Source organism: Gopherus flavomarginatus, chromosome 6 (genome assembly GCF_025201925.1).
Source record: "Gopherus flavomarginatus isolate rGopFla2 chromosome 6, rGopFla2.mat.asm, whole genome shotgun sequence".
NCBI lineage: Eukaryota > Metazoa > Chordata > Testudines > Testudinidae > Gopherus > Gopherus flavomarginatus.
The window spans coordinates 90,797,001-90,814,759 of NC_066622.1; the positions used below are offsets into that span (position 1 = coordinate 90,797,001).

The 17,759-nt window shown below is 39.9% G+C and overlaps 1 protein-coding gene across 7 annotated transcripts in view; it reads right to left on the reverse strand.

Moving 5' to 3' along the window:
* Positions 1 to 542: 542 nt before the first annotated feature.
* RHOBTB1 (Rho related BTB domain containing 1) overlaps positions 543 to 17,759 on the reverse strand; it is a 69,846-nt gene continuing 52,629 nt past the window's right edge. For 5 of the 7 annotated variants that reach the window (XM_050958312.1, XM_050958314.1, XM_050958313.1 and 2 more), the window contains 6 exons: positions 15,358 to 16,331; positions 14,808 to 14,926; positions 8,152 to 8,302; positions 5,698 to 5,786; positions 3,480 to 3,585; positions 545 to 2,932 (listed from right to left, as the gene is read on the reverse strand). In XM_050958312.1, the coding sequence (XP_050814269.1) occupies positions 2,763 to 2,932; positions 3,480 to 3,585; positions 5,698 to 5,786; positions 8,152 to 8,302; positions 14,808 to 14,926; positions 15,358 to 16,331 (1,609 nt within the window). In that variant the 3' untranslated portion in view covers positions 545 to 2,762. Of the gene's footprint in view, positions 2,933 to 3,479; positions 3,586 to 5,697; positions 5,787 to 8,151; positions 8,303 to 14,807; positions 14,927 to 15,357; positions 16,332 to 17,759 lie in introns of all 7 variants that reach the window. The other 2 variants (XM_050958317.1, XM_050958318.1) reach the window with 2 other exon arrangements.

Here is a 17,759-nt window from a genome sequence, read left to right on the forward strand (position 1 = left end):
GAAAGTGATTATTTTCAATGCCCTTGGTATTGTCTAATAGCTTTAAACAAAATATGAACAAGGCACTCTTCACGCATCATCTTGCAAGTTCTCTAAAAAAAATGTAACTTTTTAGCTTTGTCAATTTAACTGCATAGATCTATCAAGAGGAACTGTTGCTACAAGATCACTAACTTGTAATTAGAGATTTTTCTTGTTGAAGACTATCTGCTAGTGGAAACCAGCTAAAGAAAAGTAGTCAATTTAGCAAGCTCATAGTATACATAACAACAACAAAACAAAACGCCAACCAACGAAAATCCTGACAAGAACTCCTGGTGTCTCTTCCTGTTTTCTGTCACGTAGAGTTTGCTTCTCATGACAGTCTGGTGATTATGTATTAGGAACAGTGTGAAAAAGTGACAGGAAAATGTTTGGTTTGTAGCTTTATATTAAGTGACAAGCACCTACCATATTCTTTTTTCCAATCAATAAATACAAATGCAAGTGGCTCTCCTATAACATTCTGAACTGTAAATTTTGATATGCCATGTGATCACAAATTCAATACACTATTTTGTTAAACATATTTTACTACTATTGAATGTTGACAAACACCATAAAAAAGTGAAGCACTTTATACAGTATTTAGAAAGCTGATTCAAAGAACTGGGAGACATTTTATAACTAAACAGTTTTATTGACTTTTTTTTCCCAAAATAAAAAACACAAATAACCACCAAGATTAAAGGCCATAGACAGCATTAACCAAATGAACCAGCCACTTGGTTATAGTAGCTGATAACTAATACAACTGGATATTATTGCATATATCCCCAGGGTCAATTATCTATCCATTACACTTTGGCAAAATTACAATCATACAGTAGCTTTGGTTATGTAAAACCTAGTAGCAATACTTATTAAACATGATCTGTTAACATTTTACAACTGAACAGATGTTAATTCCATCCTAGTCTTGATATTTATTCTCTCATTTTTTCATCCTTCCACAATTTGCAATACTACTGGCCAGGAATTAATGCGGATAAACTTGCAGCCATCCTTTCTCGATAGCCCTTCCTTATCACTGTACGGTGATAAATCTTGTAGGTGATGGAGTCTGTTACCTGTTTTCTTTACAGGAGTCTCTTCAGCACCCACGCCAAGCAGCTTCTACCACCCTAGGGTGGCATCTCCCAAGAACAGGCTCTGACTTGAAGCTGAGTATTTGGAAGTATGTATGGCTTTCAGTCTGAAACCTTTCCTGACTCTGAGCACTGGGGTTTGAACTTACTGCCTTGTCTATGAATACAGGAAAAATAAAAATCAAAAGCTTTTCACGTTAGATGCTGAGCTGCCTGCAGAAAACAGCATTAACAAAACATAACATAATACTACCTCAATTACAGAACTGTGCCTGAGACACTTCATAGGCCTGCATATGCTCTATAGTATAATTTTAGAAGTGTTTTAGTTTGGTCTTTTCAAAGCACCCCTAGCCTAATATTTTTCTGATGCAACAGTGTAAGTTCAGAGTGACAGTCATTAGAAAATCATAAACCCAAAGGAAATTTCAAAACACTGGATGTTCTTTCCCCCTCCTGCCATTTAACAACGCGGGGATTTTATACACCGAGACTCCAGCTTTGTGCTTTCTTTGAATATCTGCTTCCAGAAGGAATGTAATCTAATTAAAATATCATTCTTCATTTGCACGATGCTACATCAACAATAGAGGAATGTATCTACTTGTTTGTGCAGACTTTTATTTGCATAACTCCTGTAGAAGCAAAAAGGAGTTTTGAAAGAGGAATGACTGCAGAATTAGGCTCTCAGAGAGTAACTAACTATAATACAGTAATTCCAAGACTACCAGCATATCTGCTTTTTGTATTCAGATCTTACTTAGTTTGCCCTGGATAAAGATATAAATTAATAAGCCCTTATAATGATTTTAAAATTATCCTATTCAATCTAGACCTTTAAAACCTCTGAATACTTAGAATCACTAGATTTCACATGGCCCATATAACCATAATTATATGCACTTACATGGCAAATATTAGAAATACATGTTCCTGCAGTTGAACAGGTAATCATACTGCCTATTATTCAGTTGAACAAAGATCAAACAACTGCAAGTTATAGAGCATTTAATCTTATTATAATCCTTTACTTTAGAAAGAAGAAATAACCATCTAATTATGTTATGAGTGCATAGAATGTAGGGACAAAAACTAGTTGCCTAGTAGAAGCTCGTTTTTAACTAAGATGATAATTTTCACAGGGTACTTTTAAATTGGTCACTTAAGACAGAATGTTATCTATTAAGAGGGGATGTTAGTTTATATTTTGCTGTACTCACATAAGAAAAATAGTTAAAATCTAATTACAAAGCTGCTATGTGGTTATTTTGTGGTCTGTAAAATAAAGTTATACCCCTGAATTTTTATTTAAACAAAATACACAAGACAGTATAAAAATATTTCCCAATTTAGAGTTTGAAACATTAATGCTGGATTTGTTTTTGTATAAAAAGAAATGTAATAATGGTAGATGCTTATTTTGCTTACTAATGAAAAATATACATATCAGTTTAAGGAACTATTCCAGGCTCACTATAGCTGAGCTTGTGCTTTTGACCCTAACAATGATAAATGCAAAACATGGAATAAAATCAGTACTGGGAACCTGAACTACATCTTATTTCTAACAATAAGACTAATTTTAGAGCAGTGTTATAATTACACCATTGTAGTGTTTACATGTATTTGCTTTGCTCAGGCAACTACAGCAGAGGAATTCCAGAAGCACCACTTCCGTTTTGAATGATGTTTATTCAGTGCAATATCTTCCTTTTCTCTTTCCTTTTTAACACGCTGGTAGTGATCTTCTTCCTTTAAGTACCATACAGGAGGCCAGCGATGTCTCTCAAAATATTCTTGATTATCTGATTTAAAAAAAAAGTAATAAGATACTTAGATACTAAAACTGGGACACAAATAAAGTAGGACACTAAGACATTTTTACCTTGGTTAACTCACTAGCCTTTCTGTGCCTCAGTTTAACCACCAGCAAAATGGACATGAGGATACTCACCTGTCTCAGTGCAATGCTGTTATGGATTAACTAAATGTTTGTAAAGTGCTGACGCTCAGATGAAAGCAGCTTAGGCAAAGCACACTGTTTATTGTTCTATGATAGAATAGTGTAAAATACATTCAGACACCGAATATATTTTTTGAGGCGAAGCACAGGGATACATTCATGCCATTCTCAGTGCAGTTGATAGGAGTTATATATGTAAGTCTTGGTCCATGAGGCAGAAGGAGGATTCTAACTCTTTGGTTACCTGATCAGAAATACTCAAGATGGAAAGAACACTAGATTTCCATCATAGTTTAGTTGAGCTAATTCACTTGTTCATGTTCAAAGGACAGAAAGAAAAAAGAAAAAAGGTCAGGAAAAGATGGGGGGAAAGTGGAAGATGGTCTTACCTGGAGACTTAGCTTTTATTTCTTTGCGGAATTTGGAGCAAACACTGTTGTAATTGGTGCAGATGTAGTGCAAGCACCACGCTGCCAGCTGATTAGCATTGTGAAACTACAAGCAAAGACAGTCAGTTTACATTTCCCGATACTACTGGTCATCTTGCACAAAAGCTACATGTTAAGGCAAGCGAGATCCCTAAATGAATCTATCCTGCCATGCTCTCAGCATTGGGGAGACTGAGCAGCTGCTCAGCGGATGCTTCTAACTGCACTATGTGGATTTAGAGTTACTGTTCCTTTTACATAAAAATCCACCGGCGCACTCAGTGGTCAAAATGGGATTGTCAGTGGGAGTAGCTGAGTTAGGGTTCTAACTCTTTCTGCAATGTGGTGAGCACCTCCTGAGAGATGTGAACAGCTTCAACTTTATTTCTCTTCAGTGGGAGTTTAAGGCCCTTAGCATCTGGCAGGAGGCACTCAGTATCTCATAGGATGGGACCTAACTGTGATCCTATGCACTTAAACCTAGGTTTGCAGCAGCCATTAAGTTACTACAAATCTTACCCTGTAGTAAGTAAGTCCCCAGAGAAGTGTTCTCAGTGATAGAGCTTAAGGCACTGTTGAAAGCACAGTACAAAGCCTGGAACAGGCAGCCTGCTCATAAGAAAGTAGAGCTATAATATGAGTCAGATTGGTAAAGCATGTGCATCTATTTGGCATTCTGATTGCCTGTTTAAAACCTTAACGTGTCATAAACACTTCACATTGTTGTATGGCACAGGACACAGATCAAATCATAACAGGATTTGAACTGATGACTTCTGTAGCCAACCACCACCCCAACAATCCCCATAGTTTAGCAGAACTAGCATTCTTTTCTCAGAAGAGATTAAGAACCGGATTAGTAAGAGTGTTATGAGTCCAGACAGAGCTGAAAGCAGATGATGGGATGCTTGCAGTGGCCAGGGAGCACTATATGCTGGTCAAGAAAGCAATGGTCTAATAGCACAGGCGGAAGCCAGACTTAGTCATAAGGGTGTTTTGAAGAATCATTTGTGCACTGTAATACTTTTTTCTAACTTTGGCTGGGTGGTGTTGGTGGCCTGTGATCTACAGGAGGTCAGCCTAGATGATTTGATGGTTCCTTCGGGCCTTAAACTCTATAACTCAATTTCTGATATACAAGCAAAATATCTTTTACTACCGCATCCCTGAGGAAACCATATTGCAACAGTCCTTTAGGGGAAAACAGTCACATATTTAAAAACAAGGAGCTCAGGCAGAGAAGTGACGTGCTTGAATGTAAGATAGCATAATGGGCAATTTTCTCATAGTCACAAAGAATGGCTCTGTATTGCAGATATGTCCCCTTTGAGGGTGGCCACTTAGGCCATGTCTACACTGCACTTCTGTTGCTCAGGGGTGTAAAAAACCCATCCCTCTGAACGACAAAAATTTTGATGACAAAAAGCGCCGGTGTGGACAGTGCTTCGTCTGTGGGAGATGATCTCCTGCTGACAAAGCTACCGCTCCGTGTTGGAGATGCTTTTATTTTGTCACCAGGAGAGCTTTCTCCTGCTGACAAAGAGGAGCTACACTGCGCATGTTACAATGGCCCGACTGCAGCAGCACAGCCGCGCCGCTGTAAGGTGTGCAGTGTAGCCATACCCTAACTCTGCCCTCCCAGTGCAGGACAGATACTACATTCATAGCAACCTAATGGAGAAAGATTTAAGGGGCATATAGGCATAAAATGGTGACACTCACTAAGAATACCTGAGTGTGAGAAAGCTAGAGAGCTTTATTCATGGGATTTCAGGACATGAGACACAAGGCCGGAGATACTAGGCTCTGCCACTTTACAGAGGCTTCCCCACAAGTAAAAACTGAAATATGTATTTGATAGACACTAAACTAAGCCTCAATATATAGAGCCTGATTTCTCAACTGATGTGGAGAAGGTAAATCTGTTCTTCAAAGGACATTAAACATTTTAAAAGATACAGTGTTATTATCACAGCAATTAAGTTTTAAAAATTAAGATGCCAAGAAGCCTGAGTACAGTACGATAACTGTGGTCCCTCAATTCTTTTCAGTGGAAACAAGGGGTCCTTTGTTTGAAAGACTTTATTTATGCAGATATAATGCTCAACACCATCATTTTTCAGAGTACTGCAATTGGGCAGAATGCCTTTAAAAAGGTTAAAAATCAATCACTACTAACCTGGGCCAATTCCAAATAGGAGAGCACTTCACCATCTATGCCAATGCCATTCCCTGAGGCTTTAGTCAGCTCCTGCACAGCATGCTGCTCTGTTAAAGTAGAAAACTACTAGCTGACACTGTAAAAATACATGTTTCAGGGTAACATTATTTATAAATGCAGTTCATTTAGCGAACCAAGAACCAAAGAATTTGTGTGTTAGCATGAAAGAGAAATACAGCAACTACTGCATCAGCAGCAGATCCATTTGGATTTTTGATCAGAGTCAGAGCTGGCGTAAGCAGGTGCAGCTCCACTGTGGTCTCTGGAGTTGCCCTCATATCTAGGAGTAGATCCCCAGCCAACAGAGCTAGGACAGTTTACACTAGCTGAGGATTTGCCTCCTAAGTGTAAATATGTCCTTTTGTACACACAGATCTTGCATGCACTTATGTTTATGCAATAATCACTCCTGATTCCCTAGTAGTTAGAACCCTTGGATTCCCTATAAAGGATACCTCTGAGTAAGTGCTGTTCCCAGCCTGCTCTAGAACAGAGTCCAGGTACTATGCAGAATCAAAACCTCACCCCCACCCCCCATTATTATGGTTTGGCTCTATTAATGAAGAAATTAATAATGACAGCAAAATTCACTTTGAGTCTTCTCAGGAGTGGCTGCTCCTATGGTTCCCCCCTTAGGAATGCTCAGTCTCTAGAATACACTCTCTCTCTCCTCAGAGAGCTACCCCTGGTTTCTTGTATCTAGGTGAGGTAAGCCACCTGCCTCGGTAAGTCAGCAGAACTCACTTACCCCTTTCCCAGAAGGGTCAACATCTGATAATAGGATGGAGTGTGTGCCAGGATGACTGGCCCCTCTGAGAGGTATCGGGGTCCAGTCCACCATTACCTGCTGCCCAGCTGAGATTAATGAGAAGCACCTTGGCTTTATAAAAAGGTGTGGGTACAGCTGCAGGTCGTTCTTGGCAGATGCCTGCAGACACTCCAAGGAGTAAGAAGGCTCCTTCTGGTCCTGAATTAGCAGGGGAAAGGCCTGTGGGAAAGGCCAAACTCCAGGCAAGAGATGCTGGGAGAGCAGGAAGACAGACTCTCAGGAGGAGGGGGTATGCCCAGCCTGGGTCTGGGTTGAAAGAAAGGAACTTTAAGGAGAGGACTGACCCTCTGGGGGGATGGACTGGGTGCTGATGAAACTGGGCTGATGACTTTGTAAGTTTGAATTCTGTTCTGAAAGACTTTGTCCAGGACTTAATAAATGAGACCCTAGAAGGGGGAGTGGTTTGAATATCTCAACAATGTGGACTTCTAAAAGGAGCCTGAGTGAACAGGGAACTGAGACAGGACTCATCAGAGCCACACTTGGCCAGAAGGGGGTGCAACAGAGCAGTCATTCCTTCTGACAGAATGTTAGAGACAACCACAGCGGGCCTGATTCAAATCCATTGTATGCAATCTTAGCAACAGGACAAAAAGAAGCCTTTGAATTCACAATAAATATTTCACTAAATGAGACAGAATAAGATGTTCTTACCATTTAAAGCACATTTGTTCCACAAATGCTGAGAAGGATATCTATATGCTGAGAAGGATATCTATATAAGGCCCCACAAAAGGCCCCTCCTTTGGTAGGACTAGGGCCTCAGTTAGTTCAGTAATGCTGTCAGCAACTGAATGTCTTGTTGCACAACTTAAAGCTACCTGAGGGTCTGGGTACATGACGCTCAAGAAAATGACTAAAATTCATCTTGTGAATTTGTTCAACTTGGTCTTCCCATCTCTCAGAATCACCACCCTCTTTTGGTATGGTATTAGGAAAGAGAAAAAAACCTCTAGAAGTTTGGTGCATGTGGATTTAGTATTAAAGTATCCCATGCTGCCGTTTTGGTCTAACTTAAAGATGGAAAAGTTGATTTTCTTGAAATTATGCATGTGGAGCCCCCTTATCTACAGCAGAATAACTAACTGACTCTAGTTTGGGCAGTAAAAATAGATCTGGACAGCACTCTACAAAGAGTTTGAATCAGATCATTTTTGAATTGGTTCAGTTATTATGGTCTCTAAATGGATTTTATCATGGAAAGCCTAGTTCATTATAATGGAAAGCTTAGTGTCCCTACTGTTTTGCTGCAAGTTAAAAATAATAGAATGGACAATATGAATTGCAGACATTATATTAATGCTGAAGGGAATCTTTTCACTTCCTATTTCTAAAGTATGGAACATTTTAAAAGGACTGCATTAATTTAGCACAAGTCCCAGAGAGAGTGGAAAGAGAAAGACAAGTACATTTTTTAAAAAGTGAAAATACCATATTGTAATACAATCTGGCTTTCTATAAAAGAACGGCATTTCTTTCCTTCAGCATTCATGGCAAAAAAAATTGTAAATGTTCAAAAATCACTAAGAAGTAATACAGCAGTCCATGAAGGCATTGCACCTGTAAAGCGTCAGAATCCTTACCTGCCAGTGCAACCAAGTGTGGGAGGCAAAATCTGTTTGCCAGTGCAATTAATTCAAGCATGTCCAACTCCTGACTCGATGATAATTGCTTGGTATACAAATAATCCAGAACTGCCTGCATAGAAGTCTTGTTTATGTTGGGAAGAACAACCTGGAAAAAGGTATTTTAAAAAATGTTCTCGAGTGAAAGATATGTAGTCAAGCACTTAGTGCATACAGGCCATATGCGTCCTCTCCTATCCTTTTCCCTTCTGGCATGTTTTAGAAATATAATAAAATATTAGAGAGAGACTCCATATTAAATTTAAAGCTCAAGAGCAATCAACAAATCTGTCAGATTCTAGTTATGTACGTACATGAAGTCAGATGTACATGAAGTCAGCCAGTTTAAATATATGCAGCTCCACCGAAGGTAATGTAAATTGCACCAGCAGATCATCTGGGCCATACCTTTAAAAAGTGGGACTGTTTGATGTCACAGCAGTTACCAGTAAAGATCAATGGCTGGTATGGTAATATTTTATGGCTATCAATAAAGCAACCACTTTTTCTTTATAAACTGTGTAGCTGTCACTGCTGTTTTGAATACTGTCTGGAATATTAGAGTTGTTTCTTTCTTGTATAGACTCAAGTGCTGGGGTAGTCAGTGGGTTATTGCCAAATAAGTCCAGAGCTGCATCCCCATAGTCCATTGTGAAAACATATATACCTTGAATAATGAAGCCTAACTCCCTATGATGCACAGTCTTTTCAACAGCAATCAGATAATGGCACTAAGAAAAGAAATGCCAATGCTTTGGGCAGGGATATTTTGGAGAACATGCAGTAAGACAACTAACAGAAAAATCATTAAAACAAAAAATAATTACAAACAGGGATTAATGTGCTTCAGTCTGATTGATCAGAAGTGATCCTGGCTTATGGTTATATTTGTATTATCAACATTGGTTGAAGCTTTCTATTTTCCTATCCAAAGTCACATACATCGAGGCACTCCATAAAAAACTCAAATATTGGTTAGCCTAAAGGATGGAGAAAAATACACAGAAGCCTTGTGAGCAGGTTGTTCCTTTAGGGATTTAGACCACTCGTCAGTATTAGCTAATTGGTGCTCCTAATATAAATACTATTGAGCTAAAAACAATTCAGAAAATATTCTTCTACTGCTAATTATTTTTCAATAGCTAGCAGTACTACTATTTCTACAGGGATCGCTTTCGATAGCTCTAATTTGCATCTCCATTATCACTTTCAGTTAATTAGTAATGAATGAAAGCAGAGAACAGCAAGGCTGTGGCTGATGCAATACTGATGAATGTAGCCATAGCAGGTGTCAAAAAGGAAGAAAGCCCAACTCCTCCCCAATTAACATAAATATAGGCTGGAATATTTAAGGAGTTTACGTGATTTGGGTGCCCAATTCCCCATCAAGTCAATGGGAGTTGGATGCCTAATTCCCTTACTCTCCTTTTAAAAAATCCCAGCAGTACACTTCAACAGGCATTGAGAATTGTGTTTACTATTTCAACCTTTGTTAGCAATGGCATACAAACCTTCACACATAAAAGGGACTAAGATAAATTATAGAATAGGGCAATATTTTCACGAAATGATTAGTGATTTTGGGCACCTCAATTTTTAAGAGCTCCACTTGCAACACTTTAAGGGATCTGGTTTTCAGAAGGTGAGTGATGAGCATTTTCTGAAATTCAGGTACCTTTAAGGGTGTCTTAAGTTAGGCAACCGAAATGTCACACACAAAAAATCACTAGTTATCTGGAAAATATCAGTCCATGATTTTTTTTTAAAGTAGCAAAGCAAAATTAAATTCCCTTGTTTTGCTGTAGGTGAAGAAGAAAATAGACAAAATAATCTACTCCAGTAAATGAGTAAATGAAACACATACAACAGTGGCAAACGTAATATGTCTGTCCCTGCAGCCACTAGAGGCTGGATCCAAAATTCACTGAAGTCAGTTGCAGCCTTTCAACTAATTTCAGTAGGGTTTGGATCAGACCCTTTGTTGTGTGTCATTTGATGAAGCAGCTGCCACATTGAATCTACTAGCTTGTCAGTCCAAATGCAAGTTACATGAAGAAGAGTAGTTTTTTTTTGTTAACTTGCATATTGACCATTTAGTGCTCACCTTATAAAAATCTGTGTTCTACCTATAGAATTCTGACAAATTTCATTGAGAAGCAAATAATTATGTTTCTGTAAACTAGACCAAGGCAATATGCTACATACACATTCCAATTTATACTTTTAAAGCTCTCAGATCCAAGTACTACATTGCACAAACTCCAGAAAACTAAAGTTTAGTACATTTAAAATATTAAATTGCAAAAGATGAGCTAAGACTATTAAATTTATCATTAGAAATAGGCTTGTGTAAAATGAATATATATTCTTATTGCTATGTATTGCTTACTACAATCGAGGTATGTATTTTTAATGACCAGCTTGCTGAGTGTGTCTCTGCGGACGGAACTGTGCTTACTGCCATATTAAAAGTAATGAGAACAATTTAAATATAACACTGTCTTCTAGAATATTAAATACAAAAAAGTTCAGTAACAAAAGTATAACACCACTAAAGGGCATATTTTCCCCTGGATGTTACTGCAAGTCCCATTAATATTAAGACAACAACATGACAAAAATCAGGAAATCAATAAATTTGAAAAAAGAACTCTGCAAAGACTGATCCAAACAATCAGCTTAATGCACACACATCCCTTCCCAAGTGACTGGAGTACCTAAAAGAGGTTTTTGCCATGACCTACTCCACTATGTTGAGACAGTTTACACAGCATCTCATACATGCTCTACACAAGAGAACATGGAGACTGGATCAGTATTAAGTCCCTAGTTTTTGTTGATGTACTGTAAGCCAGGTCCATTCTATTAGTTTAACACAGGGGTCGGCAACCTTTCAGAAGTGGTGTGCCGAGTTTTCATTTATTCACTCTGATTTAAGGTTCCGCGTGCCTGTAATACATTTTAACGTTTTTAGAAGGTCTCTTTCTGTAAGCGTATAATATATAATTAAACTATTGTTGTATGTAAGTAAATAAGGTTTTTAAAATGTTTAAGAAGCTTCATTTAAAATTAAATTAAAATGCAGGGCTCCCCGGACTGGTGGCCAGGACCCGCACAGTGTGAGTGCCACTGAAAATCAGCTCACGTGCTGCCTTTGGCACCCGTCCATAGGTTGCCTACCCCTGGTTTAACACATTGGGTTGCATATACAGTCCTGTGACACTGACAGACCAGCTGACCTGTGTATGACCCATAACAACTTAACAGGAGGCATTACAATTGCAATCAAGACAATTTACTTGAAAGTGAAAGATGCTAAGAGTATTTGTCTGTGTTTACAAATATCCTGTTAGAAGTTTAACAAGGTAACCAAATTAGCTTGTAGATACTAATTTCCTTTCCTGGCTTAATTGCCTTACATTAAAATTTGGTGGGGGCACAGCACTCACCGGCAGCTCCATGCCCTGCCCCACTGACCAGCTCGCCTCCGCTGCACCTCCGCCTCCCTTGAGCTGGCTGCCGCATCCTGCTTCTCCCTACTCCCTCCAGCACTAGCACTGCCATACAGCTGAAGGGAGGGGGGAGGAGGTGGAGGAGGAATGGGGCTTGCTTGGGGAAGAGGCGGGGCCAGGGCGGGGATTTGGGGAGGGATCCAATGGGGGAAGGAGGGGCGGAGTCAGGGCAGGGCCAAGGTGGAGTTGTGGTGGGGAGGGGTGTGAGCCCCTTCTGCCTGTGCACCGGAGGGCAAAATATTGGGACCATTCGCGGGACAAACAAGTAAATATTAGGACAGTACCAATAAAATTGGGAGGTCTGGTCACCCTAGGGTTACTTAACCTTAATATCAAAGATGTGAGATACTGCAAGAAAACTAATATTATTATTTACATCAGTGGTTTTCAAACTTTTTTTCTAGTGCCCCAGTTGAAGAAAATTGTTGAAGCCCGACTCAATGGAGCTGGGGCTGAGGGGTTTGTGGGAGGGGCTCAGGGCTGGGGCAGAGGTTTGGGGTGCAGAGGTGAGGGCTGCAGGGTGGGGCTGGGAATGAGGGGTTTGGGGTGCAGGAAAGGGCTCTGGGTTGGGGGGCTCAGGGCTGTGGCAGATGGCTGGGGTGCAGGAGGGCGTCAGGGCTCTGGACTGGGGGTGCAGGCTCTGGGGTGGGGCCAGGGATGAAGAGTTTAGGGTACAGGAAGGGGATCCAGGTTTGGGGATGGCTCAAGGCTGGGGCAGGGGATTGGGGCACAGGCTTACCTCTGGCAGCTCCCCGTCAGTGGGAGTGCTAAGGCAAGCTTCCCACCTGTCTTGGCACTGCGGACCGTGCTGCACCCTGAAAGCGGCCAGCAGCAGGTCTGGCTCCTAGGTGGAGGTGCACAAGTGGCTCCGTATGGCTCTCACCCATAGGAACGGTCCCCCTTTCTCCAGGCTCCCATTGGCCGGAAACTGGCCAATGAGAGTGCGGAGCCAGTGTTCGGAGCAGGGGCAGTGCACAGAGCCCCACGCCCCCCTGCCTAGGAGCCGAACCTACTGCTGGCCACTTCTGAGGTGCAGCGCGGTGTCGGAACAGGTAGGGACTAGCCTGCCTTAGCCAGGCAGCCCCACTAATCGGACTTTTAATGGTCCTGTCAGCAGTGCTGACCAGAGCCGCCATGACCCAATCCCTTCCATTCTGCGACCCAGTTGTGGGTCACAACCCACGGTTTGAAAACCACTGATCTACATGGTCTTCAGCTTAACTATCTATGTTATAATAGAGGACCTGCTAATTGCCTTATGTGAATGAGTGGAACTAGTTTACCTGTATATGCATAGGAAATAGAAGATGAGCTTCAAAGCAAAGGTGATCTGCATTGCCTATTCCTCCTCAGGGGAAGGCCTTGCTATTAGGAATGTGAAACGTTAAATCGGTAATCATTAGTCTTACCGGTTAACCTGCCTTAACCATTAATCCCCAGGCTGGCCATGCCATGCCAACTCTTTAATCAGTTAACTGTTTATACTAAATAAATTTTTAGTTTAAATGGTTAACTTTTAAAACAATATTTACATCCCTACCTGCTATGACAATTTCTGTCAGCCTGCTAGAGAGCTATAAAAGAGAAGCCTCAGGCCAGATCCTGTCATCTCAAGTCTGCTGAACTTTGAACAGGGAAAGTTTATGCCTTGAGATTGCGATCTTCCAAATAGTTATTTGGAATACTCTGGAAAAATACATGGAAAGGCTTTATATCAGACTTTACATCTAAGCTGCCTTTGGATTCTGACTTGTTGGGATGATTCCAAAGCGACTTTTACAAGCCAGCAGTTTATTCTATCGCTGCTATGATCCTCAGCTATGAACACTGAAAATCACTGGTATGTATATGATCCTTTAACCATTCAATAACTCTCTTCTTTTCTATATTATTAAACTTTTAGTTTTTAGTTAGTAAAGGATTGGCATCAGTGTGATTATTGGGAGGATCTAAGTTTCATATTAACCTGGAGTTAAGTGCCTGGTCCTTTGGGTTTGGTGAACCTCACATATGGTGAATCAGGTTTTCAGTAACCTCTCACTATATTAGACTTGGCTGTCTAGATGGAAGCCAAGGGCTGGAATGCCTAAAGTGGACTGTGCTTTGCTCCTTGTTAACCAGGGTGGTATTGCAGAAGCTCTTTTGTTACCGGTTTGGTGAATCTCATTATAGAAGAAACCTCCAGTTTTGGGGAATTGTCTGCCCTATTTCTTGCAGTCGGTCCTGATTGTGGCATTCTCAGTGTGGCCCATCCAGGCACCTGGTCACAAGAATATTGCCTTTTTTTAAACTCAACCTCATGAATCCTCTCAAAGGGCTAGCAGAATGATTTATTTTGCGATGGCCCTGATTATGCAAATATATATTTACCCAACTTTTTGAAACACTTTTGAAGAAACCCGTAACACATTCTAGGACATAGACTACTTGGGAGCTGTCATATAAACACTTACACAGTTTGGAGAGCAATATTCCTTCTGAAAAGTAGTTATGTATGCCCAGGAGTTGTGCCTGAATTGGCAATGAAACACTTTTTTTGAAGGGAGATGCTAAAGGAAAGATTGAGCAAACCCTTTTAAAACAGGGCATCTAGATAGAGCTTTTGCTGGGGGGTGGGGAGGGAATAAAGGCTTATAGTTAAATCGTTTCCATCTCTTATAAGTTAACCTAAATGGATTTCCCCCCCTCTTTTTAAAAATACTAGAAGTGATTAGATCATACTATGGAAAAATAACTTCAAAATGTTTTATGGATCTGTACTTTCATAAAAACTTAAAGTTAGGAATGTAAAAAACTGTCTTGATACTTCTTGACTTATAACCAGTTACCTGAAAGCAACTTTGAGTTCAAAATTAAATTTTTAAGTTGCTGACACAGCAAGCACTGGTGGCAACATAACATACTGCTGAGGGCAAGCTATTGTTCAACGTATTCTAACTTAATGTCCCAATAAATAAAGGAAATTTCTGGTCTACACATACACACACAAAAGAGTTTGTCTGCTAAGTCTTAAATAAATAATTGTTTCACAGAGTATCACAATGCTGAAAATAACGACCCATAAAAAATAAATGAAATACAATTATCAAAGTGGACAAATACCTCACTGTTTGAACTTTCAACGAATGATCCTCCGAACATAGCAGACATCCATTCACAGCTACAAATCAGCAGTGGCTTGTGGGCATTTATGCTTCCATCATCCAACTTAAATGTAACATCTGTCATGGGATCAAGAAACAATCATAACTACAACTGTCAGTGCTTGAAGTGGAACCTATTACTAGTTCAAGACATAGTAAGGCACACACCTGTTAGTAAGGAATTGCTTCCTTGATGTTTTTCAGAGTCTTTGATTTTATAGAGGTAAGTGAAGAGCAATTATGAAAGCCTTGACCTCAATAGGAGACAATGGGAGCTCAGCACTTTTGAGAATCTGCCCCCTTATTTAACAGCCTAAATGTGGATTTTAGGAGCCTAACTTTAGGTTCTCATTGTCGAAAATGTTGGCCTTCAGTTATATAGTAAACTTTGGGCCCATTGCCCCTCTCACACTGACTTAAGTAAGGAATAACTATTGAACCAGGTGTCATAACATTGGCATAAGTGAGAGGAGAATTGTGGCCTTTTCTATGAAAGTTTATTTACTCACCAGAAAATGTACCTTTGCAAAGACACTCTTTTATCCGGTTAGCTTTCCTGACATGAAAGGCTTTAGTAATCTCTTGATTCATAAAGGCTTCTTTATTCATAATATTTTCCACCATCATCCGCAAGTCAAATACTTCCAAAATTTCAGCAATCTGTGCTAATCTTGTCAGATCTTTTTCACTTTCATCCAGTTGCCCAGCATACAGAAATTGTAAAACAGTTTTAAAAGGCCCAGGCTGAACAGAGGAATCCATCTTGACCACAGTTACAGGACATTTCCTATTAGATACAGGGTTGATTTGTATTTCCTTATGCATACTAACAAACCCTTTACCCAAGGAGGACAAAGCTCTCCTTGCAGAACTAGTTTCTTCAGTTTCAAGTTCTAGCATTTTTAAAGTCCCATCCGTTTCTGGTGTTGGAAGTTTGGCATCAAAAGTTTTTAAATTTGCTTCATCACTGTCATCATCTGTTTCAAGATGACTTGTTCTAGACAGGAAGTCCCTACTGGTCTTATCTGTACTACACTGTATTTCACTGAAGTCTGGAGAGTCTTCACATTCCATTAAAAAAAGGTCATAAAACTTTGAAGAGGAGGTAGCTAGGTAAATCTTGTGAGCAAAAATGTGATTCTGCTCCTGAAGAACAAACATAACATCTGCACACAATGGATTGTCTAACAAATATCCAGCCTCATTCATACTGGTTACAGGACACTCTGGGATTTTAATAACTGGAGGAAGTGCCTTTGGAGGTAGGAACGGAGCCTGAAGTAAAGGTTTTTGGACCTTCTTTAAATGTGATTTCCAGAACTGCAGGTGTCTCCTGGATATTAGTGCAGCTCTGATTGCATTATCAAAAACATCCTTAATTCCAAACTGGTCAAATACACTAGTTTCATAATATGGTATCCCAAGCTCCTTGGCAACCTCTCTGCCTCTTTCTGGTGGTAAAATATCTCCCCTTTTTATAGGCCTAGGATTAAAATAAAATACAATTAAAACAAAAACAACAAAAAACAAAAATTCACACAGAAAGCAGGGCTGTCATTAACCACATTCCAGAAAATCAAGAGCACAAATAAGAACATGTATTATCCATATTATTCCGTTCATAAAAATAAAAATGGTAGCTGGCATGGCTCATGAAGACCCTTGAAAATCTGCAACCATTGTACTAGACACTTGAAAAATATTACTAACAGACAGCCTAGTAAGAAAGTTTATATTTGGTAGATACTTTGTAATATAACCCTATTACTTAAATATAGGTAGGCATTATTTCACAATATGAAGCAAGCCTTCAAATCCCATTCACATTTATCTGAATTTAAAAAGCTGGCAGCCTCCTAAAATAATAGCTGAACGTCAACATTCTGAAGAGCCAGGCCCATGACACTGCCAAAACCAGCAGCATCAGCATATACTTTGCCCGCCTGAGAACTGGCAGGGCAGCTACAGGAAAGGTGGGGAGGGAAAAAGAGAAGAAAGCTGGGCTTGGATCTGCTTGGCCTGGCCACATCCCCTTTCCCCAGACCCAGCACACAATACTAGCAGGTTACTCCCATTCCTGTGGGGGCACATGGGGCAGGAGTGAACTGGACCATTCAAATGACCCAGTGGCTCATTCTCTCTTGAGATAAGAGCCTTCTCCTGTTGCCAGCTAATGTAGTTAGTTAGTCCCATAATTCAAGCAGTAAAAGTCTGTGCTAAAGGTTCAGGGTTCAAATCCTGTTGATGATAGACTGGTGATGGAGGGCTGTTATACTTTTAAAAAAAAATCGTTAAAAAACCCAAAATATTAGGAAATAATATTGCAGATATGAGGAGGATGTTGTTTAGATTGGACAGTCAAGCATTTGAAAGTTAGGGAATGCCAGGATTTACAGCTGCTCATGAAACCTTAATTCAGACCCCCATGCATTATGGGACACTCTTTAAGTTACATGGTCATATAGTATTTTTTCTACAGGTCCCGAAAATAATTCAACACACAGATTGGATGCGCAAAAGGGAGAGAATTAAAGTAGTAAGGGCAACAGTAGATATGTATGTTCCTAACTTTTGCATGCTTGACTTTGCAATATAAATGACTTTCTTTTAATGTGTTCTTTTTTTCTATGTAAAATATATACGCACTTTGCTCTGTGCCATGCTCTAGGGTTACATTTTCAAAAACCAAACTAACCCCCAAATACCAAAGTTATGGTGTGTCTGGCTAAAGTGGCAATTGGAAGGAATAATACATTAAGGTATGATGCATATGCGTTTGGCACTGGAATTTATGTAAGATCTCTGCTTCTCACTATTTAAATATTACTGTAATGCCCAGATGGCTTAACCAATATCAGGCCCTACTGTACTAGGCACCGTAGAAAATGCATTGTCAAACAGCATTTCACTA